Source organism: Cupressus sempervirens, chromosome 3 (assembly GCF_028749045.1).
Source record: "Cupressus sempervirens isolate cs-2001-9-10 chromosome 3, ASM2874904v1, whole genome shotgun sequence".
Lineage (NCBI taxonomy): Eukaryota > Viridiplantae > Streptophyta > Pinopsida > Cupressales > Cupressaceae > Cupressus > Cupressus sempervirens.
This window is the reverse complement of record NC_143120.1, coordinates 275,263-301,957: the sequence shown is the minus strand read 5'-3', so window position 1 is coordinate 301,957 and position 26,695 is coordinate 275,263. Positions and strand designations below refer to the sequence as shown.

Genomic DNA, 26,695 nt, shown 5'->3' with positions numbered 1-26,695 from the left:
ATTTTTAGTGCCACCTCTATGATTTTCTAGGTGGCGCTCTTTATGCAAGTGAGAATTACTGAGATTGTGGAAGGAGATATCATTGAGGAGAAAGTTTCCATGAGTGGGGAGCTTAACAAATAGGAGCCCACAAAGATGGATAATTTTTTCAAAAGGTAGGCAACTTGGATAATGTTAAAGGAATGAGGGTTTGTCCCCTACATGCAAGCCATAACTGGCTATGATGAGAATTGTTTGCAACAATTTGTTAGTAGCTAGAAGGATAGGCAGGTTACAATAAATGGAATCACCTTTAAGGTAAATGAGGAGACGATTGCTATGGCGACGAGCTTAGACATAATCGATAGGAAATGATAGAAGATTATGAAGGTGTCAGATGAAGCTAGCATGTCTAGTTTTTTTAGAGGCAATGAGGCCCTAGACAGGTATCGTGGTAGTTTTAGGAGGGTAAGCTTCCAGAGCCCTAAGACAATGTGTGTCTGGTAATAATGAAGTATCTGACTTTGGAAGGAAAACATAGTGTGTATTACTTTTACCATTTCCCTTTGCTTAAACATTTTCATAATGGGGAGTTCATCTGCATTCTTTTGATGCACACCCTTGAAGAGACTATGAAGGATGTTAGGGAGAAAAAAAAGAAAGGGGCTAATTTCACTATTTTATACCAAGGCCTCATGTTCCATCTTTTTCAGTTCCACTTGGCCCTTTGCCTGCCTCGTGTGATAGCCATTGATAATCTCCTCCCCTCTAGGGCCCCCCTTCGTCTAGAGTTTGTGAGCACTTGGTAGCTGTACCCCTATTCCTCAACCCTCACCAAGCCAAACCCCAATTAAGGGTAGGAAAAATAAAACCCTGGCCTTGGAGCTAATTGCCAATAAAAAAATTAAAACTGATAATAGGGTGGAGTTGGAAATTGGAGATTCAAATGAGGGAATATGTGGGAACAGAAGAAGGTCGGGAAGACTAGTGAAGACCCAAGGTAGATACAAACAAATGGCCAGTCGCTCTCAAGAGGAGGAAGAAGATACCAATTTTGAGGAGAGTGATAAGATCTTGGGGGATGGTCAAGAGAAGGGGAAAGATGAGACTGATAAAGAGGTGGAGAAATGGGATGACACTGCTGATGACACTTAAAATTTTGAGGCAAACACCAAGGACCCCTCCCTGACCCCACCCATATTTCTGCCACCATTACCCTATCTTTTGCTGACAACTAGGATAACCCCAAACCGAATAAAGCCTCCCCTGACACTATATCCTCCCCAATAAGGAAAGATGGTTTGGAAAATTTAAAGCCCCCCACTAACAATCTTGATGTGCAGGACAAAAGAAATTCTTTAGCAAATTGCAGCAAGGCTCTAAAGTTAGGTACTATGAAGGATGAAGCTGTTACTCGTAAGGACCTCTAGGAGCTGAAGGACAGGTCCAATGTGGTGGAGGAGAGCTTCACCCTCTTCTCAAAGTTCACTTTAAAAGTGACCCATGTGGCTGCTACTACTCTCCAGCTTCTGGCTAACAAGTTAGAGGATGAGGGCCTTGTGAAGGAGGACCCAAAGCTACTTTATAACTACCTCGCCGAAGACCGGGCCAAAGTTCTCTTGTCTGGGAAAGGAAATAAAAAAATGCCAGTTAGTGGCCTCCTGGTGCTTGGTGTTTTTTGGTGCTCTACTGGTTTTTACTCTCCATCCTTTGGTGATGGTTTTGTTTTTCCGTTGAACTTGGTTATGGGCTGTAGGTGGTACGATGTGATGACCAACTACATGCTTTTTGTTGACTTGTTAAACTTTGTTGGTATTAAGAGTAGAAATTCTAGTATTTTTTATTACTATTATGCTATTTCTTATGTTTTTGATGTAAATTATTAAGGGTCTGTGTGGTTGTCTACTAATTTTTTGTTGGTTGTTTCACCATTGTTGTAAAGGGCCAGTCCCCTAGTTTTGATTGCTTTTATATCAAAAACATTAATATTATACATTATAAATATATTTAATAATAATTATTAAATTATATTAATATTATAAAAAATAAATATATTTACTAATTATTATTAATTTATACAATTTTAATATTATATATAATCTAAAGTTTTATAGGAAGCAATGTCGTATAATTATATTTTTAAATTAAATCTATACTATTTCAAATAAATATTATATACCAATATTAGTAAGTATAAAACATAATATTATGTATTAAAAAATTATCTATCCGAAAAGTATAAAACATAATATCTCTCTATCATACTTAAAAAAATTATACTGCACTGTTCAAACATTATAGATTTATTCCAAACGTAGAACATTTTAAGTTTTAAAATTAAAATATGACACAATCAAATGTTCGGGTAGACTAGAATGACTAGAATGTGTGCTAACTTAAAGGTCTCATAAGCTGCTACTTTCGCCAAATGAATTTTATTAAAATGTTTCATTGATTCATCTAAAATAAAAATTTATGCGAAAGCAATCGACAGATCCGAACGATTGGGACCGTGGACCTAATCCATCGTCGGGTTTGGGGATAGCACTACTGTGGATGGAAGGGAATTATCCTCCAACTCAGCGCAATATTCATAGGGGCGATATTCCATTCCTTTCTTCACTTGATTCCTCGCCTTTGCCATGGCCGTAACAGCATTTAACGCTCTCTCCATCGCGCCTGCCCTCTCCGGAAAATGCATCTCCAATAATAACAGTGGGTTTCGGGCATTCAAATCCAAGTGTTATTTTTCAGCAAGTGGGCCGAGGCTAAGCGTTAAAGCCATGGCAGCAAGCAAGGTCCTTACGCAGGACGACTTGAAGAAACTAGCGGCTGACAAGGCCGTGGAATACGTGGAAAGCGGCATGGTGTTGGGTCTCGGCACGGGATCTACTGCCGCCTTTGTTGTGGCCAAAATAGGCGAGTTAATGAAGTCTGGCGCACTCAAGGACATAGTTGGTATCCCCACGTCCAAGCGGACAGCAGAGCAGGCAGCCTCGCTGGGAATTCCTCTGTCAGTACTGGACGATCATCCCAAGATCGACCTGGCCATTGACGGTGCCGACGAGGTCGATCCGGAGCTGAACCTGGTCAAGGGTCGCGGTGGCGCCCTTCTCCGCGAAAAGATGGTCGAAGCTGCCTCTTCCAAATTCGTTGTTGTGGTGGACGAATCGAAGTTGGTGGAGGGTCTCGGCGGCAGCAAGCTGGCCATGCCCGTTGAGGTATGCAGTATTTCTAACACCATCTTTTATAGCATCGTTCTGTTATATCCTTAGAGAGCAGGATTTATAGTAGTTTCCTGTGCAAGAGCTAGGACGGAAATTAAAACGACTTCTTAAGCACTGATATTGTTAGATAACTTTCTAGTTTTACGGGGCTTACATGACACTCAATCCTATTCAAGATTCATTGACCACATCACTATTCCAGTAATAAAAGAAATTTTCATAATATTTTCAGTCAATTAAAAATTTAGAGATCCTACAGCTAACTGTGTAGGTTTGCTTTCAACGATCCTCTCATTTCAGTCCAATGCATGAAAAGAACAATTCAATTGCTGTTGGCATACACCGATTTAGAGTAAACTGAGTTTCCTAATGTGCAGATTTAAGTGCCAAAACTTTAAAAACGATCTACTCAGTGTAGGACGGTAATGAGCTGGAGTTGCTACGAAGGGTCCTTTCCAGGCTACCAGTGTTAGAATCTCTGTGCAACCACCCAATCAGATCTGCGAGTCACGCTGGTACTGTCAGTGAGGATGTGATAGGTCTTATTCCGCAAACTTACCTCCTGCTCTAGCTACGATGATTACAGTAAGTGATTATCAAACTGCTTCTCTTAGGATATAGTGCCCGAGAAAAATGACGACGAGAGAAAGGTTTTTCTGATACCTAAAGTTGCAGTCCTAGGGATTTCACCCTAGTATAGTAGATAATATGTGCAAACAACAATCTTCCTGTGTGTTGTTGCCTTTGTATTTAGTCTGACCAAAATTTTGATTTTTAAAATCTCGTCAAGTAAGGTCACATGTGGAGTCATTGCCTCTATGTGATTGCATGTATTTCCCATGGTTTTCGTGAGTCAGATTTCCAAAATTTTATCATTTGAGTTAAAAATGAGCAAAATAATATCAAATTTCAAGCTTTAGAATAGTTAAAAAGTTATCTAATTTTTCATAGTTTTATGATTCCAAACTCTCCCGTTCCTTCTCAGCTTCATCCTGCTTTTCAAATTTATGAAATTGGAGTTGTGAGTCAAAAGTTATGCCCTTTAGAAGTTGGAGTGATAGTTTTCAATTATTTAAAATTTAAAATTTAATTTTAAAATTTTTAAACCTTAACTTCTAAAAGTTAAGAGTTGGAATCCTAACTTGCAAAAGGAGGTTAATAGTTGGGGGTTTTAATTGTTTAAAGTTGAAAAGTCAAAATCCTGACTCTTGGAAAGGTTAAGGGTTGGGATCCCAACTTTTCCCATTGTTTGGTCAACGCCCCAACTTATAGTCAAAACCTTAACTCTTAATAAGTTGAGAGTTAAGAGTTGAGCTCTTAATCTATTTTAAGAAGTTGGCTAATCTTAACCTCGGCGAATTTCAAGATCACAACCCAACCCCGAATACGCAACTTTGTAATAACTTCCCATTGGAAACCTGAAAATAATTTATCAAGAAAAGACAGAGCTGGAAAATCTATGGTGATATTGAGCTGAAAATGATAGTTGGGCAAATTGTGTTTGAAAAGAATTATTTGGCGGAACATCTCATGGAGATTTTATGAAGACTTTCAAATAGTTGTAATATCCCTAACTGGATGTTTGCCTTAAAACCCTCAGCAGAATCTCAGAAATTTTAAACTAATAAATTCATGCAACGATTTTCAGATTTCACTAGAAAAACTCCATTAAATAATCAGATAAAAGAAGTCTCAAAATGTTTTTGCAATAAATCTCGAGTAGAAATATATTTAAAAAAATAATGTTTTATTGAAGTTCTTCAGCAAAATGACGAAGAAATCTGATTGTAGAGACAATAACTATTGTAAGATTGGATAATAGAAAAGGTGAATCTGAAATACAATGTGAAACACCTGCACGATGTCTTTATTTGACAATGGGTTTCCACCCACTATCTAAGCTTGAGGGCTTTCATCCTCACCTGTTGAAAGTTGAAGCTTTCAAAAATAACTCTCCAAGAGAGAAAATGAAATCCAAATCACATTACTAAGTGTGTTGAATGAGCTCCTGCTTTTAAACACAACTTGGTGTCCTTTCACATTCCTTCTTTTGTCTCATAATTTCCTTTTAAAAATAGTACTTTTTCCACTAAGGAAAATAAATGGCTCATACATAATAAAGTGACATCAATAATATGAACTCAAGCAAAGGTTGCATGGGTACTCGTACCCATACCCTTAGTACTTGTACCCACATACCTAAGTACCGGATACACGTACTCTAAGTACCAGGGACTCGGTGGAGAGCATCATAGCTAAGGACATTGATTAAGATTTCTGTTTTTTTTTTCGGTTTTTTGTTTTCGTACCAGCTTGTTGTTTATCAAGCTTAATTAAATATCTAATCAGTTTGAAACATTGATACAATATTGATTAATCATAAACTTTATCACTGTTCATGTCAGAAGTTTATCATTTGCAATATTTCATTGTCATATGATTTATGATCTTCTTGTTCATGTTTAAAGTCTGCCTTCTCTGTTATGCATCTAATGATTTATCATATATTATTATTACAGACATATTGTGAATCTGAAACTGAAAACAATACATTACATTTGCAAACTTTATCATGGTTCTTGTTTTGAAAAACCATTGTCATGACTCATAATTTCAGACTTTTTATAAATATAAAAGTATAATTAAAAATAAAGTTTGACATACCCAAGTACCCCCATTCCCTACTATGAAAAATAATCGTAACTGCCCTAAGTACCCCAAGTACCCCTGTCACCGTGCAACCTTGAACTTAAGTTACAAGTCACTTTATAAATAAGTCTATGAAATCTTTGGGCGTTAAAATCTCTGATTAAATGGACTTAGATATGCATGTGTGATATCTCACTGGGAAGGTCTCGACAAGGTGTTCGTAGTCCAACTCTGAAATGCCAAAAATGTTGAGCTCGTTGACTTACTAAAAATATTTAGTGTTTGAAAACCCCATGGAAACAACCTGATTAACCTGCAACTGAACGTGCGGAGGCCAAAAATTGCTTTGATCTTATAGAAAACCTGGTTTTCCCATGGTGCCAAGGCAAAACAGACTATTGATATAATAAAACTCATTGGCCTAGAAATGGGAACATGAGAATCCTCACTTCCAAAGATTGCTTGTCCCCAAGCAATCTGCATTCGTAAGCTGGAACCAAATGCATGGATCCCAGATCTGCCTCAAAGTTGATGCTTTGTCCAACTTATGCAGTACAATGAATGTAAACATCTATAACCCTAGAGTCGTGAAACAACACACCATGAACCAAGACACCTGTCAACTGAATGCTAAAATCCCAAAATGCCTTACATATATACACAGTTAGGACAACCTGCCATGCTCTGCTATCATAAGAGGAAATGCTTTCCACCCAACAAAGTACCCCACTCCAGCTATAACTACATACTCCTCTAATATCAAGAGGTGGTGAGAGCTCAACAATATACCAACCTCCATCAAGAAAGGAATGCAACAAATTACTCTTCCTAACTGCCTGATATGTAACAACCCACGTGAATGCTCCACATGGATCCCACTGTGTGATCTCCCTAGTATCACAAAGTAGCTCTTGCAATATATAACCAATGACCGTCTTGGATAATATCGCTATAATGGAGATCTGACTGGTGCCCTTGTAAGTAACCTCCCATAATCACCTGAGTCAGATACTTGTGGCCTTTGATCCCATCTTTTGAAGATGGATGACCTCTATCCCACGATGGATGATACCAACTCTGAGCCAATCCACACTTGTGCATCATCAAATCCTTCACGTGTGGATCAAACAAAAAGTGATGATGAATCCTCACTGTATAGTCACAATGCATAACCTCAACCTTAGTCAACGACTCATAATGTGATACTATGTGACCATTGAATGTGGATGAAACATGTCCATGCTGATCAACCCTCTCGCTATAATCATTGTCAACCACCTCAACTCTCACATTTGAATGTTGAGTTAAGGTAGAACGTGCCAAATTTAATTCCTGATTAAGCTCAACAACCTGATTTTCTACCCCATGAAATGCGGCTAAGGCAGCCTCTAGGATGTCCTTGGTATTCATGAGCTCACAAGAAAGGATGTCTACTTCTTCCTTCTTCCTTAATGCCTTAGAATAGATCTTTGTGAGATTGAGAAGATGATCACTATCTGAAAGATGTAGATAATCTGATTTATTGTTTTCTTCCCTTCCTCAATCACATGCAAATGTGAGAACTCCCCTTTGATTCCGTTTTGTCTTCTCTCTAATTGTTCCTTCCAAAACTGCTTTTCAACTATCTCATATATCATATATGTTATCAAAATGTGACAGAGGTGCAACAATTTTATTTTCAGTTACCTTCATTTGATTCTCAAATAAGGTGAACTAGTAGGTGTATGAAATAAGTCAAATGCACATGAGGTGGGAGAAAATGTTTCATCATACATATATTCCTGATTAAGCTCGACAACCTGATTTTCTACCCCATGAAATGCAGCTAAGGCAGCCTCTAGGATGTCCTTAGTATTCATGAGCTCACAAGAAAGGATGTCTACTTCTTCCTTCTTCCTTAATGCCTTAGAATAGATCTTTGTGAGATTGAGAAGATGATCACGATCTGAAAGATGTAGATAATCTGATTTTGTTGTGTTCTTCCCTTCCTCAATCACATGCAAATGTGAGAACTCCCCTTTGATTCCGTTTTGTCTTCTCTCTAATTGTTCCTTTCAAAACTGCTTTTCAACTATCTCATATATCATAGATGTTATCAAAATGTGACAGAGCTGCAACAATTTTATTTTCAGTTACCTTCATTTGACTCTCAAATAAGGTGAACTAGTAGGTGTATGAAATAAGTCAAATGCACATGAGGTGGGAGAAAATGTTTCTATCATACATATCCACATCATCAATTTCATCTATCACACTCAATTGTGAAAAGGAATTAAGGGCAGTACTGTGTTCAAAAATAAATTCACCACAAGAAGAATCCATACCATTGCAGAGACCCTTAAGTCTGAAACAAAATCAACATTAACACTTGCAAACGATGTTGAGTTCTCACCATTGGCTGATTGGACAATCTTCTCCAATGCATTATCAACATGACCATCAAGAGCACTAGTGTAGGAAACCCCACAAGAAACCTCTACTTCCATATTACCAATCAATAGACCTGTGCCATTATTAACATCTTTCCTGTGATCATGAGAAGGCTGCAAATCAGTAGTAGTTCGTTGCTCTTCTTTTTCAAGACCACTTGTAAGCTGATTTGTGACTACTAGAAACTCTTCATTCCCTGTGCCAGAATTTCATGATCTATCTCATGGTATTGTTTCTTTGCTATATTATTCTTGTTTAGAATGCTTGGATGAAAGTCCATGTAATCAATGAAGGGTAAATCTCTCTGAACCTGTAGAGGGAGTGTGTTATATTCGTCCACTATGCTGATTACTTCTTTTCTTTTATTCTGCTGCCAGTTATGAGCTAACTGTTTCTGCATTTGAGCAAAGCTTTTTCATATTTTTATCCAGATTAGGCATTTTTTCCATAGTCCGAAGTGTTGCACTTATACTGCTCTATTCTGTCTATTATCTCACCAAATTTTGTCATCAATTTGCAAACAAGAATGTACACTTTATTTGTAATAGCGATCAATGCGTACAATAGTAATCTCCAAATATGGAAGCAACACAAATATTGCAGATTTGTAAGAAAAGCTGAATTAGAATTCACATGTATGTATTAAGGACCAAAGTTTGCTATCAGGCCCCTGCTGGAGTTTAGTTTAACCCTTTGCATGCTATCTGAAAGGTTCTGTTTCCCGTTCTGTAGTTTTTACCGACCTTTCCTTCTCAAGAATTTTGTCAATTGGTACCCCAGATGAAGTCTAACTGGATTTTCCCCCCAGAATTTGGGACTTGACTAACAAAGGTTTTGAAATGAATGTTTCAACATGAAACTGTTTGAACTTCCAAAATTCCAACTGCTGATGACAATTTAGATTTCACCTGCACTTTACAATCTGTGTTGGAATGGACTTCTGGCTTACAAGTCTCAATATCCCGTATAGAGTCTGAATCAAAATTTTCATCTCAAACTTTTAATTCACCTCATTGCTTTATCACCAGACATTGTGCTGTCAAGCATCAAGATGACATAAATATTTAGACTGCATAGATATTAGATCAAACACTGGCACACAAGTAAACCCGCTGCTTGAATATAAGCTTTGGCAACCGTAATTTGAATTTCACACAATTTTACTTGAGACCAGTGACTTTAAGTTTGTATATGTTGGCGGAGATAAGTTCAATATAAAAGTTGAGATTTTGAGTTCAGAGAACTATGCTCCTGTGGATTCTATGTTTGCACAATCTGGGTAGCCCAAGAAGACTTCAGCAGTGGTTTTAATATGCATATATATATTAATTTTTATTTCTCCTTATTTTTCTTTGTTGTTTTTCTCGAATCTTTCTTTTGTTCCCCACTTTTTAATATTTCTTCTCATTTTGTTCTCTTCATTTCTTTTTCAATTTGTTTGACTTAATTTATTTTCAGCTTTCAACTTTTTGAGATTTAAATTTCTTGACTTTTTGGATTTTCATAAACTGGAGGTTTTCTCAGCCTTGGTTTGCAGTCCTATCCCCTCCTCCCGCCTTTCTTTTTATTCAATCCTTGGTCTGCAATCTGCATTTTACTTTTCCTTGACTCATGCATTCTGATGATGGATCACGTAGTATGATCCGAAACATTTATGTTAAAAAAAAAATTTACACAATCCAACCCAGAAGAAAAAAGATGCAGTGGTTTTAATATTTCAACAGTTCCACATAATATTAGATGTGTTTCACAGTAGTAATGTACTCTGTACAGGCACTCATGATAGGCATCCCAATACCAATTTTATATACTAATCAAGAAATTTCCCATTTGGCGTAGCTGTATAGGGAATCCCCAATAGCTTCTTTATGTCTTGACACCATCAGTTCAAACACACTGTTGAATAATAGTGGAGACCAAGGAATGATCTTCCTTTGATTTATGATAAGGATCATATAGACTTTGCTGGCCACCGACAACTCTCAATGGTTCTGGGCAGAGATTAAGGAGATATTTGGAGGCTTCCAGTCGAATACTGACTGCCTGACTAATGCAGGTGTGCCCCTTCCTGAGCACTAAAGTGGAAAATCCTCAGCTCTGGCCATTCTTCTACAAATGGCTACAACTCCAGCACCAGACTCTCAGACAGCAGCAGGAATACCATGTGCTCATTACAGAGTGCAATATACAGCCAGTAAAGATGTAGGCACAATTAAAATTTGTTGAACTTTGTGTGGAAACTGATGACAGCATACAGAGAAGACTCATGCTGTAGGGAGGGAGGAAGATACACAGGCACGAGGGACTTCGAATATGCATCAAATATTTTCATCTGCCCAACTATGGCTTATCACGATTTTTTTCTCTTTTGGCTGCTATTATCAAGTAGAGAAACCACAATATTGAAAGTATTTTGGTGATTAAATCCTGATAGCAATATCACAATATTGAAAGTATTTTGGTGATTAAATAATCCACCAGATAATCAACTTTCTCCATATGCTTGAAACATTTTAAAAATCACCCCTTAATATTTTATTATCGGGCTCAAGCAATGTAAAATTATTTTACACAATTGATACCAGGAAACATTATTATTACTCTAATGGATTGTGGAAAACTGATATTCTTAATATAAATATCACCAAGCCGATATAATGTACACTTATTTTTTTCATATAACTCAAGACTCTATAATATATTGAATGCTTTGCTAACAAACATATATTATAAATTTAAACAGGAAAGGGCCCGTAATAGTTCTTGCTTAGACATTCCACTTGGCACTATAGTCTATAAAAATATCAACCGAAATATATCTTTCGGGTGTTAAGCTCAGTTTAATATTTGAAGCTCAAACATCAACCAAGGAATTCGATATTAATTTTGACAAAACTCTTCCTGTGACCTTAAATGCTGGACAACAATCTCAGCCCAATACCATGTCAACACAATCTATATAAACCTGGACGGGGCTTTTAAAATATTGGTTGATTATTCAAATATGAGTGCTTGCTTTCATTCGTTTAATTATTATTGCCTAATACTAAGGCCTGCAATATAACCTTGCACCATCTATTAAACACCCAGCTTCACAGTACTGCCATTACATAAAAAAATAGTGATCTCCTGAAACAATAATATGTATGGTAATAGTCTTTACCAATTTGTTCACAAATGTAAAATACTCAATCTATCCAACAAGATGGCAGATTCAGTACTCTGATACCACTGTAATATCCCTAACCGGATATTTGCCCCAAAACCCTTAACAGAATCTCAGAAATTTTAAATAAATAAATTCATGCAATGATTTTCAGATTTCACCAGAAAAATCCCAAACTAGAGAAAAAGAAGTCTCAAAATATTATTGCAATAAATCTCCAGCAGAAATATACTTTCAAAAAATAATGTTTCATGAAGTTTTTCAGCAAAATAACCAAGAAATCCAATCTTATATATAGTGCCTACAACGAGATTAGATAACTGAAAAGATGAACCTCGAATACAATGTGAAACATCTGTAACGATGTCTCTAATTGACAACAGGTTTTTGCCCACCCTCCAAGCTTGAGGGTTTCCATCCTCTCACCTGCTGAAAGTTGAAACTTTCGAAAATAACTCCCCAAGAGAGAAAATGAAATCCAAATCATAAAACTAAGTATGCTGAAACATGTTCTTCTTCCTTTTAAGCTCAACCTGGTGACCTTTCACATTCCCCCTTCTGTGCCTTAATTTCCTGTTATAAATAATACTATTTTCCCTATAAGGAAATTAAATTGCTCATGCATAATAAAGTGACATTAATAATATGAACATAAGTTATAAAACACTTTATTAATAAGTCTATGAAATCTTTGGGCATTAAAATCTCTGATTAGATGGACTTGGATATGCATGTGTGATAGCTTGTTAGAAAGATCTTGACAACGCGCTCCTAGTCCAGCTCTGAAATGCCAAGAATGCTGAGCCTGCTGACTTACTTAAATAGTAAGTGTCCTGAAACTCCACTAAAACAGCCCCGATTAGCCCGCAAATGAAGCTCCCTAGGCCAAAAACTACTGTAATCTTATAGAAACCTGGTTTGCCCATGGGACCAAGGCAAAACGAGCTAACGATGCAATAAAACTCATTGGTCTATAAAAGGAGACGTGACAACAGTGCACAAGCACCTTTGAATTTATCCCAGCAACATTATTTTCTAACTGATAAAGAATATGTGTGGAGCTCAATGGAATTTTGATGCCAAATCAGATGCCAACATGCTTTCCAAACTATTGGAGTTTGATGGTTTTAAAATTCACATGCACTCTGTTTGATATCACAGACAGGTAAGGGGGCTGCTATCTATCTAAGACAGATGGGAATTGCAAACAAAGAGTAGAATCCCAGCTTCGGCTTTTGTGATACTTGTTGCTTTGGCTGAGAAACTTTGTATACAAAGGCTCTCTCTACTCTTCATATGCACGCTTCTCTTTGGTAAATGATGCAACGAGTTTGGCTTTAAATTGGAGTTTGACATGTATGGGATTTGTGCGATAGTATGCCACAACATCACCATGAATGTCTACGCAGGCCTCCACCTATTCTAGCAGTATATTGGTTTATGAGTTGTTTGACATAATGTCAAACTAGAGACAACACACATAGTACTCTAAGTTACAAATTCTCCTCTCAATAGAAACAAGCCTGCGGGTGGTTTTTCAGAGCACTGTATCACATGACTGATTGCGGAGAAAAAATACTTATTCAAAATGGCTTTATTATCCTCTAAACATCTTTTAAATATAATTCTTAGTTTATGTTATGACTGCATGCACTCTAAGGAAGCCAGCGGACATAGGAAGTAAGATGTTGGAGCCATTTCTGATGTAGTGAGCTGCCAGACTTGTCTTAGCTTGTGCGCCATGCAATCATAGCAGGGACATTTATAAATTCAAATCTAGAAAGCTTTGCCAACATTCTCCATGGTTGCAAAACATGGAAAGATGGAATAAATTATAGCTGGTATGCTTTAAGGTCTGATAGAGAAGAGATTTCTCAGGTATTATAGCTGGAGATGTATTTTTGGAGGTTCGAGCAAGTACATAAACCGCTAGACAATTTGAAAGAACGTTCCAAAGAGATGTCTACTGATGGAATGTGATGATTGCAGGATTCAAAGAAATGAGTTTGCTAAAAGACTTTGAGAACTTTCAAACAAATACCACACAATAACTATAAAGCCAATTCAGAAACCTTTTGCAGCCATCCTCCTTATCATGCTAAATATGAAAGCTCAAACAATGTAAGATAATGTGCAGCATATATAAAACAGTTGAAGTGTGTGATAGAGTGCCCTAAGATGATAATGTCTCATGCAATTTAAAAATAATTGTAATGTTATATTTTTCAGATATTACAGTTAATGCTCTCAATTGTTTGGATTAACCTATATGCAGAAATGTGGAAGAAAATGAAGAGAAAATAGATCATTCAACAGAGTCTTTCAAAGAACTAAAGTAGTGATACATGATCAATATGATGGAAAATTGCGAGTGGTGTCATCTCATCATTTTACTATGGCGTCATATGTAGAAGAGCAGTTTGTGGGAAAAAGTTTGAACACTTTGAAGCAAATGAAACTAGCAAGTGAACACATATATGGGAGCTTTATGCTAGGCCAATAAATGCATCAAAGTTTGGATACAAAATTGCATTCAGAGGGTGGTATCATGAACAAATAACCCGAATTGTTTATCACAATGCCTCAATGATGTGCCATTATCCATTGTTTTGAAACTACATATCCACCACTATTGCAACATTATGGATGGTTACTAGTGATGCTAAATGAAACAATTCATAATTGGAATTGCATGGGTATATATGTAGGTATATATAATAGCTTATAAATAGTGTATGCACCTCCATGAATGCTCGAAGAAAGAAAATTTGTTGTCTGAGTCAATTGTGAAGGCATCGTCAATGTAACAAAAACTTTTCCCGAGTCCTAACTAACAACTAACATATCAAAGGAATACAATTATTACTTCCTTTTCATAGGATGACAATTATATCAGTTACGTTCATGTGTATGAGATTTACGGTGACAATCAGTTAAACGGAAATCTCATAACTAACAATTGAAAACACCATCAATGAATTTACTATGAAAATTAAAATCTACATAACATGGAATTCGAAACTGAAATCAATCTAGGGACGCTTTTGCAAACACCCAGGTTAGTCCACAAATACCACTTAGGATCAAATGACGATTACCATTCAATACCACTATCAAATCAAATGACGATTACCATCAAATACCACTATATCAATTAGGGCATCGATTACCATTGGATCATTTAGGGCATCACATACCACTGTATCAATTAGGGCATTTATTATCATTGGATCATTTAGGGCATCACATACCAATGTGTCAATTAGGGCTTCAGATACCACTGTATCAGTTGGGGCATCAGATACCACTGTATCATTTGGGGCGTCAGATACCTCTCTTTCATTTCTTTTCTTCATATTGCTAACTGTGGCATCAACATAAGATTAGAAGATATGCTAATCATTATTCTTATAAATGAAAGACTGAAATAACAATCCTATAGATATATATTCCATATTCAGTTGGAAGGTCAACTGATCTAAATGGTTTCCAATTACATTGATGAGAAAGGTTGCTTTCATTAAAGGAAATAACCAAATTCAACAATATAAATTAATCCATCATATCTTCTACTTGTATAAATATCGTAAAAGTAAAAATACCTTTTACCAATAAATGTTTGAATGCTCAACTTATCTTTATCTGATACACGTCCTGACATCTCATGGAGAGGGGAAACATTGATAGGGGTTTAACCTCCCAACCATGGACCTTAAACTTATCTCCACACTTTCTTTAACTAGAAAGACCCTCCCTACCTGGAATAGACATGGAACACCTTGTCAGCCACTGAGCATTCTGATACTTAATTACACCACTTGACTTGACAACAGAGAATGAATTGGACATGCATGTGCTTTTAAATGATTCTTTTTAAAAATAATATATATTGTTATGTCACATCTGTTCTGTTTCATGTTATTGCAGATTTCTCTCTCTCACCTGTTCACCTCTTCCTTGTCCATACAACCGGGTGAGTCCTATGTGTTTAAGTCTCAGAGTAAACCTACTCTTTTTGCTGAACCTCAATTGGTGTAAGAGTATTACATTTTTCAGCATGTCATATCACAATCTTTATGACTTGAGAAATGATCTTAATGGCTTGCAAGAAATATAGTTCAATTCTGATATACTTCAGTAAAACAAAGATGCATGGACATATCATGCACATTTGGTCTTGACTCAACAACATAGAGGGAGTGGACTATCAAATATCCATTCGACATCAATTCAGAAGAATGTACGGAATTTTCATGACACATTCCTTCCTGCTAAAAATACGAAAATAGTTTAAGAAAAACATACAGCAATCTGATTATGAAAGTCTGACCACATAACCTGGTCTAAGGATGGAAAACGTGAGCCTTGGCTTGTTTTCAAATAGTCGGTTCCTTGGACGTGAGCCTTGGCTTGATGTTTAACAGCTGGTTCCCTCATGGACGCAATCCACATGCAATATTCAGAATATATCTGATTTCTAACCTTCAACAAGGGTAGAACAAGAAGTAACAATGTGGGTAAAAAAATGTGGAGCTAAATCGTAGGAAGACAATATATTTTTCTCCACCTTCTCTTGGCTTCCAAATATATGTAAAGGCATTCGATAATCTCCCAGGCTTCCAAGAAGCCTTAACTTTTAAGGAAATGATTTGCCTTCTTAAATGTTGATATAATATGCCAAGTGTATATTTTGGTTTCTAGAAAAGAATTGAATAAATATGGAAAAGATCTTAAAGGTTATAAATCAAGGATAATTTATAATATATTTATCTACTTGCACGTAGATGTATTTATAAGATGGCATCATACTATATATTTTATCCAATGTCATAGCTTTTATTATGTATCTCTAAATACATACTTTATTTGGAATATTATTTTATCTTTTTGTACATATATTTAAATGTACGTAATAGAGAGAATCTTGTATAGAAATAATACCATGGTGTCACCTTTAGTTCTATATCTATGTGCACGTACATAAATGTGTTACACTAAAATGATGGAAATGTCAGTCATAAAACATTTAAAGGTATGTACTTTAATTAAGTTAAACCATTAATGTTTTTAATGTTTATTTAATAGCTCATGTGTGTTTAATGTGTGTATCCTGTTATGCAATCGCTAAGTCCTCAATCATAGTGATTCACAATTCATACCCATTTGCTCAGTGATGGTGATGCTCCGTGCCCAATTCTTTTTTGACAATGCTTCCACCCCTTTGACATGCTCCATACAAGGAAATTCTCCACAGTTAAATCATACTACCTAACAAGTTATTAATCATAAATAATCATAACGGCTAACTGCCTTTTCAATTCCATGAATTCATGATAAATAATCAACTAGCATGTTATCTTCATATGAAATTATAACGACTAACCATCTTACCATTTCGTAGGATTATAACAAGTTTAACTGTCAATTGACTTCATGTGAACCTCAACGGCTATATGAACATTTTAAATCGGGTCGAAAATTGGGATGTAACAGTCAAATATGAATGCTCATAGATGGGTTGACGAGGATATATATTTCAGTTACAAAAAAATGTCATTGGTAGTTAAGATCATATGGTCTGGTTGTTCTCCATTTGTGAGTGTAATACATATTATTTTGGCAAAGTTTCTCAGATCGTTGCTGCAAATGTACTAAGCATTGCCTGTAATAAGGTATATGTTTTCCATATGCAACATCCTCTATTAAGCATGGGTGAATGAATAGACATGTCTATTCAATAAATAGATAATTAATAATAAATTTTTTATTATATTATATTATATAATAATAATAATAATAATAATAGTAATAAGCTTATATCTCACATAATATTATATCTCATATATAATTTTATACGAATAACCATAAAGTTATCCCACAGAAGCTATCAAACATTAACACTCCCTCGTAGCAAGGGAGGATAAACACAAGACAAATATTACACCATTGGTAATATATCAGAAGTTTTCCACCATTAATATTGCATATGATATTAAGAGTATTGATCTCTAGAATATCAACATATGATATTCATCAATTAATCAAACTTACGGTAAGATATCACATTTGATATCAAGAGTCTTGATCTCCCAGAATATCGAGATCCGATATTCATCAAGTACTCAAAAACAAGGTTTAGATATCACATTTGATATCAAGAGAATTGGTCTCCCAGAATATCGACATCTGATATTCACCAAGTACTCCAAAATCATTTAGATACCACATTTGATATCAAGAGTATTGGCCTTCCAGAATATTAATGATATTCACCACTTAAAACATTTAGATATCACATTTGATATCAAGAGTATTGGCCTCCTAGAATATCAATGATATTCATCACTTACTCAAAACGTTTAGATATCACATTTGATATCAAGAGTATTGGCCTCCTAGAATATCAAGATATTCACTAAGTACTCTAAGAGTAATGGCCTCCTAGAATGTTGAGATACAAGACATTAACCATTTACTCAATTTATTAGAGCTCATAATACAAGTTGATTGTAAGATCGTCACCTTACAACAACTTCTCCCAAATACAAGTGACATCATTTGGAAGTCGTTACTTCCTCATGATGTACACAGGGGATAGGCCCATATAAATGTCACATGGTCACAGTCCTCTTGACTGTGACAACTTATTAATCATTAGAGAAACCATCTCGGCATGGTCTACTCCCTCTTAATCAATAAGATCGGGTTCACTGAAGGTTAATCAAATAGCTCCTCAGTCTTCTCCCTCTGAATCTTAATCTCCCTCTTTTTCCTGCAAGAACATTCTCAGAGGAAAAGATCAAGGTATATAGCTCATAAGAAGGAGACTACTATTATACTCAATAAATAATCTTTCATAATAAAATCATTTGAATGAAACATAGACAAAATATATTTTGAATATATATGCATTTATTCAACCTTCTATATATATACTTTTATCTATATTTTAACATATTATTTCATTTAAATAAATAACTAAGATTATGAAGTTATTATTCATTTAATCAATAACCCATCCATATTTAGTAATCAATTTTCACATAAGAAATAAAGGGATAAATACTTACCTCGATGTCACCCTTTTAATGATTACTTTCTTAATATTTATTACTTACTCAACTCTCAACCTTGTAACATCTATCTTCTCTGTATGAGTAGGCATTTCCTCTTTGTATTATGAGTTGTGCGCTAGCAACGTGGGCTCAAGATTTAAAACATCTTTATGTTGTCAAAAATGCTCTAAAAGCACCAAATGGGCGGGGGACTGCATTATATGATTTGGGCATATTGCTTGAGTATGGCACAAATTGATGGACGGGAACAAATTGGAGAATTCTAACATTTATTTCGCAACCATTGATGACTTCGCTGGCTTAATCGGGTTTGGAAACTTTGTCATACATTTGGTGCACACTTTTAACATTCTACATAGTCATCAGGTACCATGAGATTTTTAATTTCCACCCTCTATACATTGAAGTCCTTCTGCAAAGCTACTTGCGTTTCTCACAAATCTCACGTTGCGTGACTTAGCCAGGCATTTTGTCAAATAGTCCACAACATCGTTTGGGCATGCTTGCTAGAGATTTCCATCAGGCAGCATTCTCTTTGACATATTCGAAATAGTCACACACGTCTGTTTAAAACTTCAGATTCTCCCTGCATTTCATCGGTGGTCCTGGTTTCATCGAGGGTCTGGTTGCCGTCACATTTAACATGGAGGTTGAATTCAACAGAGCAGTGCACATAATGCTCGTCGCCATTGCACTGGTCGTAGTCACGAGCAAACTTCATACCAATTGCGCGCTTCGAGGTAAGCGGGATGAGGCCTAGCCTATGTGCAATGAATTCGTCACTGAGCACTGACAAATTGCTCACGATTTCCACCATGTCTATGGCAATAGTCTACACCTCGGCGATCATCACTCGCCACAGGGCATTCACTATGCTTGGGTCTGGCTTTATATACATTTGTATTGAACCTAAATGTTTTGGACATAGTATCCATGTTTAACAGTATGCATTTCCAACCGTGGCTCTGATAACATGTTAAGTTTCTCGGATTGTTGCTGCAAATGTACTAAGCATTGCCTGTAATAAGGATATGTTTTCCATATGCAACATCCTCTCATTTATATTGAGCATGGGTGAATGAATAGACATGTCTATTCAATAAATAGATAATTAATAATAAAAACTTTAATATATATATATAAAATAATAAGCTTATATCTCACATAATATTATATCTCATATATAATTTATATGAATAACCATAAAGTTATCTGACAGAAGCTCCCAAACATTAACAATTTTAATAATGTAAGACAGTTGAAGTTTTGATTAGTGAAGAAAGGTTGCATATGCCTCAACCACATATGTATTACATAGTTAGCTAATAACAGATGTTCATTATGGTGGATGTTATCATAATAAAAAGAGTGGGTAACATTATCCTCTAAACGATCCATTTCTTATGACACAGCACAATCAGTTATGATCATAGGTTGCCAAAGTTCTCAAAAGTAGTGATAAATGAAGGCAAGTTTTTCATCAAGTTTTGCAAGTTTCTCAAGAAGTCGATCAAGATGTGGGTTGATGGTATTGGCAAATTTGGAAACTTATATAGTGCCCCAAAATCATCGAAGGCGAAGAAATTAATTCATGCCAATATGCATTCAATGGTAGAGTCAAGAAAATTTAGAATCTTGAATAATGCACCTATATAATTAAACATGCTCTCTCTAAAATGAATTTGGCAAAAGAACTTTATAGAGTTCAAGCAGGCACAATCGATAGATCTAAAGCGAGTTTACCACCTTTTCCAACATGCTTATTAGTTGCACAAAAGAATCACCTTGGTACGAGTTATGGACATCCATCATGGACCAAATAATAGACTGTTTTGAGTTGGCATGCATGCAGATATTATCACAATGAATGAAGTGTAGGGAGAAGGCATACATGATCAAAGAATATAGGCAGAAGCGATTTCCATTAAAACTCATAGCAACCCTTGAAGCATTAAAAGGCACTAGATTTATCAAAATACCTCAAGATGTGATTCTTCTAGGAATAATATGATATGATTATAAAAGGTGCACAAAGCTGGAATTCAAGTCACATGGGCTCCTTATCAGGGAAAGTAAAATGACATTTACAATTAAATGTGGCTTATTCTCTTGTCTAGGTGAGAAGTTAGAAATTATTATTGAAGGATACACAAGGTGGCAATGATGATAGACACAACTTACATTATGGGCATTGAGAATATTTATTCAATACAATCAAAGGATATGTGTATCAGGTTGATGACTAGCAAGATGGTGAAATGGCGTCAAGTTGAAAGTGACAAGTTTCTAATCATCCTTTGTTAAAGTGTCTCTAGTCACTTATTGTAGCTAAAGTTAGATCTCGTGGGCTCTAGTTATTGTAGAAGTTAAAGATTTTGACTTTTACTTTGTAAAAGTCAGAGTTGGATATAAAAACATAACTACCACACTCTAACTTCGTTGATTACTAACTTGGAAGGGGAGCTAGGTAGTTATTTTTGGCAAGCTTATAAGTACGAGACTTGGCAATGTGAACATAAGAGAAACTTTTGTAAAGGGGAAAGCTATGGAGAGTTTTCTTTAGAGTTTGCACTAAGTACATAATTGTCTTTGAAGTTGTAATCTTTAAAGAAATAATTTGAATGCATTTAATCGTATGTCTTAGGTGTGTTCATTAGTTTTTATTGCTTAGTTCTTGTATGTTAAGATGGTAATCTTTATTGTAATGGTGTGATCATATTATCTTTCTAATCCATGCAATTGATATGATGAAAGACATTCATTTCCTGGTATCTTTATTTGTCATTGTCCATGCAAGGCCATTTGTAAGGGAGCACTTGCACTGACAAATCTGTTTACCAACACTGTGTAAGTCCATGTGTTGCCTTTGATGGATCTTTAGGTTCAGGGTATTGCATTGGAACAATTCTCTTGTAGAATGATAGACATTGGTTTTCCACAATGTTGCCTTAGATAACAATCCAACTAGCTATGCTTAGGTAGGGTGGCATCCTACCTGGCTGCTCCGAATTGAGGCTTTTGTCCTAGTATTAATTGTAATCTGAATTTCTTTGGTGTCTTTTCCAACAACTCAAAGCTTTAAGTTGGTAGTCGACAAGGGCATGGAATACATGGAAAGTGGTTTCATGTTGGCCCTTGCCATAGATTCCATTGGTCCCTTCTTGGTGGCTAAAATAGGCATGTTAATGGAATCTTTGGTGTACTCAAGGACATAGTCAATATTTCCACGTTGAATTGGTTGGTGGAGTGGGTGATGTGAGCAGGAATTTCATTGTTTTTTCTAGAGGACCAAGAATTTCATTGTTTGTTCTAGAGGACCAAGAATTTCATTGTTTGTTCTAGAGGACCACCCAGAAAGCACCGTAGTCATTGACACTATTAGTGAGGTTGACCTGAAATTGGACTTGGTCAAGGGCTTCTCAATGATTCCCTTCTTTGTGAAAAGATGGTTACCTCCAAATTTGTTGTTGAGGTGGACAAATTGAAGCTGGTGAAGGTAGCTTGGTAGTAAGCTACCTTTTCTTCTGGAGGTGAGAGAAGGTTCCATCTTTCAAGGCACGTTGCCCTCTACCTATTAGAATGTGTTGGCCTATGTACTTTCTTAGTTTTGTTCATGTTTTCTTTCCCGCTTCTCTTTATGTTGTTATTATCAATTCATTAGGTTCCCCCTATTTTGTGGGAAATCATAGTGTGAGTATCTCTTTAGTTCTTGTTGGTTTGGCCTACTTTAGGTTGACATTCAAGTGATGGTACATTTAAGGACATTTAGGGATGAGCCATAGCACAACCATTCAGATATGAGTCACCTAAGGCCATTTGAGGGTGAGGGATAGTGATCCACCATTAATCAGGTAGGAGGGCATTTATGCTTCCCAATCTTTGCAAATATCTTCTAAATTTCACAAGCGCAATCAGGAAATGAAGATTTTGAGTGTGGTTTACAGAGTAGTTGAACTAGCAATGTATAGCTCACTCCTTAGCTTGATCACAAAAATCTTGGGTACAAAATTTGAACCATATATAATTTGTACTGAAAGAAGTAAATTGCTTGTGCCCTTCCATAGAATGTCTCGTACAACGAATTGAGTTGTTGCTTGGACTGGCATAACTTTCCTTTATTGTATGTGCAGTGGTAGTAGTGCAAAGTGTACCCTCTGAAATGAACTCATAGGTTGTTGTCTTGGAAGCAGAGAATATGTTCAAAGACCTCAGAAGCCCATTCTTGTATCTGCATTGTTGAATTCAATGATCATCATTGCTTGTAAGTTATAACCCATTTGTACTTACATTGATTGTACAATAATAATACAGGATTAGATTTGTGGATCTTTCTAAAATCCTGATTCTGTACCTATTGTTTTTGTTCTAACTGCATCCTCTCACAATTGTTTGTTATGTACTTGCCTATGATAAGTGGATGAGCTATTTAAAACCAAGCAACAAAATCAAGCAGAATAATTCACTTTCTATGCCCTAGCTTTGATAGGAAATCTTTACAATCATCCTTTACAGAACTATACACTTTTCTTTGGGAATCAGCAAGCATTATTTCTTGCACAATGCTTTATTCATAATTTTAGATTATTTAGCTAGAGTGTTGGTGTAATTAAGATATTTTATCTTCGTTAATTGTCATCTAAGTCCTAATTACACTTTACGTTAACTTATTTAGGGAATTACATAGGAGTAGTTGAGCAATTTATATTTATGTGAACTTATTATGCTATTGTTTATTCATATCCACTTATAGTGGATAGTCTTTTCCACCTTTAGTGCATGATCCACCTTTATGTGTTCTTATCACTTTATCACCTTCCACCTTTGTTGCACATGTTGGATATACTTTGTTACACATTGGAGGATGATTCACCTCCCGTGGAGGTGGTTTCACCTTATGTGGTTGATAAGTTATCTTTTGATTATCATGTAATGAGACAATGGAAATTGTCATTGTCTCATTCTCTCCGTCGTACTCACCTTGTCTATATAAGCAAGTGGTCTCCCATGAAATATTTATTGAATCCACTGTTTTGTTTCTGTTAAATTCTTGGTGAGAATACAATTTTTCTGTTTTATATTATTTCTCTTTTGTCATTGTTCTTTCGATTTCCTCTAGATCTTGAATGGCTATCTTCATAGCAAAATCTTAATGGTATCAAAGCCCATAGAATGCAGTTGGATAGCCTTTTGAGAGATTTGAGTGCATAATTTGGGGGGTTGTCTTTGTGCCTTTCTATTTTAAGGCAAAATTGGAGCTTGCTAGTCAAGAAAACCCAAGATCAACTTTTGTTTCATCTGAGTCAGACATCAGAGACCAAAACTTTAGTCATTTAAAGTTTGATGCTGCGACAATGATTCAAGTGTCAATTATACAAATGATTTTCAAACAACGATATTTCAGTCATCCAAACTCCCTTTTTGAACAATTTATTTTGTTTTGGAGTAATATTTCCTGCTCTACACAATTGTCCAGGAGTTTCTTGATTTCAGTGCTTGAGTCTTGGTGCTGATTCATACAGACACCTTTTAAAGTGCATTCTATTTGGAAGTGCATAATTTCTTCTGTATTTTATAGTGATACTATCAGTTTATAGTGACTGATAAAATTTTTTACTTCCATAATTGGCTTATTTTTACAATTGTATTGCATAGGCCTTAGTTTGGTCTTTTCCATAATGATGTAAGGCTACTATAGCCTAATTGTGGCAATTTTAATCACTGAAGTGGAAAGTCTAAGAAAGGAAAAAGAGTTTTAAAAAAAATTAAAATTATTTTAATAAAGTTTTTTGTAATGAAGTGTTTCTAAATTATTAAAAACAAATTACAAATAAATATGCAATTTGGTAACAAAATTCTGTCCATCTAATAACTATTGTAGTGACCCGTCTCCTAATTGACAACCAAGGGAGGTCAATTACTCCTATGTTTTCTCGGCACATCAATGATCATTTATAGCATATCCTTTATTGGGTATCATTATTACTTTCTAGCTTTGCATCATTATTGTATCATGTTGTATTCTCGTGTGAGTTATGTTGTACATGCACTAATATAAAGTGCCTTCCTTCTTTGTACTTTGTCATCGTTGACATACTTGATGTAATCCTTCCATGCTTTGTAGTCTAGGAAGTATCTTGTGAGACTTGGCACATGACCCCAGTCAAGACTTAGAATGTACCAATCTGCCATTGATGAGTATCTAGTGTATTCTCAACTGGTGTCTTGTATTTGATCTTCATCATATTGCAGTGGGTGATTCATCAGTCCTTCTTCATTGACAAGGGTACTTGGTTTTGTCACACTTAATCATTCTTTGTACAAAATTGGCTCTATTTTCTCTAAATAGTGCTGTTTGTGATATAATGCATCATGTCTTGGCTGAGTCATTATTAAGGAATGTTATATTGTTGCTGTCATATGTACATTGTTGCACTTGTTATAATTTTTTATATACACGATAGAGTAGATGAAGTGATTTCTTAGAGGTTTCGGCTAATCTACTATTCTTTTATGAAGGGGAGAGGTGCACATATAAGGAGAACAAGTAGCCGGGTGGTACTTTCAAGTTAAATAAGAGGCTGATGTCCCTTAGAAGGTTGTTAAGGTAAGTATGCTTTTGTGCCCAATTGAGGCCGATATGGAAGACGTACTTCCAGTGCCATAAGAGGCCACTATGGCAGATATACTTCCATACCCAACTGAGGCGGTAGATGTATTTATGAGATGATGAAGCCAAAAGAAAGACAAGCAGAATTAGTGGGACACAGGGAATGAAAGAAATAGCCGGCAACAGGAAATGATTAGAAATGGCAAGAAGAAGATTTTGGAGGTAGAGAAGGGCAAAGAACATCCAGAGCCTCCAGCCAAGAGACAGCATGCAGCGCCATCAAGAGAGAGTATAATTGAGGCTAGAGGCCAAGAGGTCAATTCAAATGATAAAGGGGCCGCGGTGGAGGTGAGCTCCGATTCGGAATTGAGTGGCTATTGTGAAAGCACCGAATACTCCCTTCTCTCGGAGAACCAGCAAGGAAATGATATGGAAGAAAATAGCAAAGAAGAAGATGGACCAATCAACATCGAGGCAATAAGTCAGGAACCCGAGGCCGTTGGTGATGCTTTGTTAGTCGAACCAAATCCAGATTTGGGGAGATGCATTGCACCACTATGGTTAAGACAAATGCTTATGCCAAGAGGCGAGGTGGTAACAACCCATACAGTTGAGGACATCCAAGGGTTAATGGAAAAGGGTGATAGCGAGAACCAAAAACAAATGGCAAGAACGGTGGCAAGGGTAATCAGGAGCGACAATGATGATCACCGTAAGGTTTCGATTGCTATTCCAACAGTCAACAAGCTAGTGAATGAGATTGTGGCCCAAGAATACGAGATAGTAGAACATAACTTGGGAAGGAATACAGATGATATGGAGTGTGAGGAGGTTCAACAAGGTATAGCATCAATTAGAGAAAGGTTAAGGAAGGCAAATGAAAGGATATTAAAGTTGGAGGCTGAGAACAAATATTGGAGAGATAGCCAGCCCATCCAACAGCTGCACCAGGCAGCCCTTCCTCAAGACAGAGGGAGCAATTTAGGAGAGATATCAGCTCAACAGGGTATGAGACTGTCCCTTCCCTGGGATATGATCAATGTCTGACTTTCGAGGAGTTTTCATTCCCACCAGAATTTGAGGCTTATGAAGAACCCCAAGGGAGATTTCCTCCTGAGTCAGCAAATGGACCAGTTGATGAGGTAGTAGATTAGAAAGGGTATGACAATGGGTTGGATTTTTCTTTCCCACCTTTGGAAGATACTGTTTTAGTTCAAGGAACAGGAGGGAACCAAACATTTCAACAACCGATTAGCAATGCTAGGTTTTATCAGAGGAACAACAAGAGAAATGACGGACCCTTCACATCTTCCATACCCCCAAACAATTTCAATACGCCTCCACACCCAGATGCGAATAATATACCGAATCCTTCGAGGGATGCACCTGAATATAGACAAGGCAACCTTGGAAGTGGGAATGGACAACCGAGCTTTCAACAAAACACACAACAAAACAATCAAGGTACTCAAAGAATGCAAAATTTCTAGTCAACACAAGAAACAAGTAAAGGAAGGATTGGAAACAATGTCGTGAACAATCAAGAGTTGAAGAGATTAGG

The 26,695-nt window shown here is 36.2% G+C and overlaps 1 protein-coding gene across 1 annotated transcript in view; it reads left to right on the top strand.

The window, feature by feature from the left end:
* The first annotated feature begins 2,528 nt into the window (after positions 1-2,528).
* EMB3119 (Ribose 5-phosphate isomerase, type A protein) overlaps positions 2,529-26,695 on the top strand; it is a 60,234-nt gene continuing 36,067 nt past the window's right edge. The window contains exon 1 of the mRNA XM_089817962.1: positions 2,529-3,200. Coding sequence (XP_089674088.1) covers positions 2,622-3,200 — 579 coding nt within the window. The 5' untranslated portion in view covers positions 2,529-2,621. The remainder of the gene's footprint in view (positions 3,201-26,695) is intronic.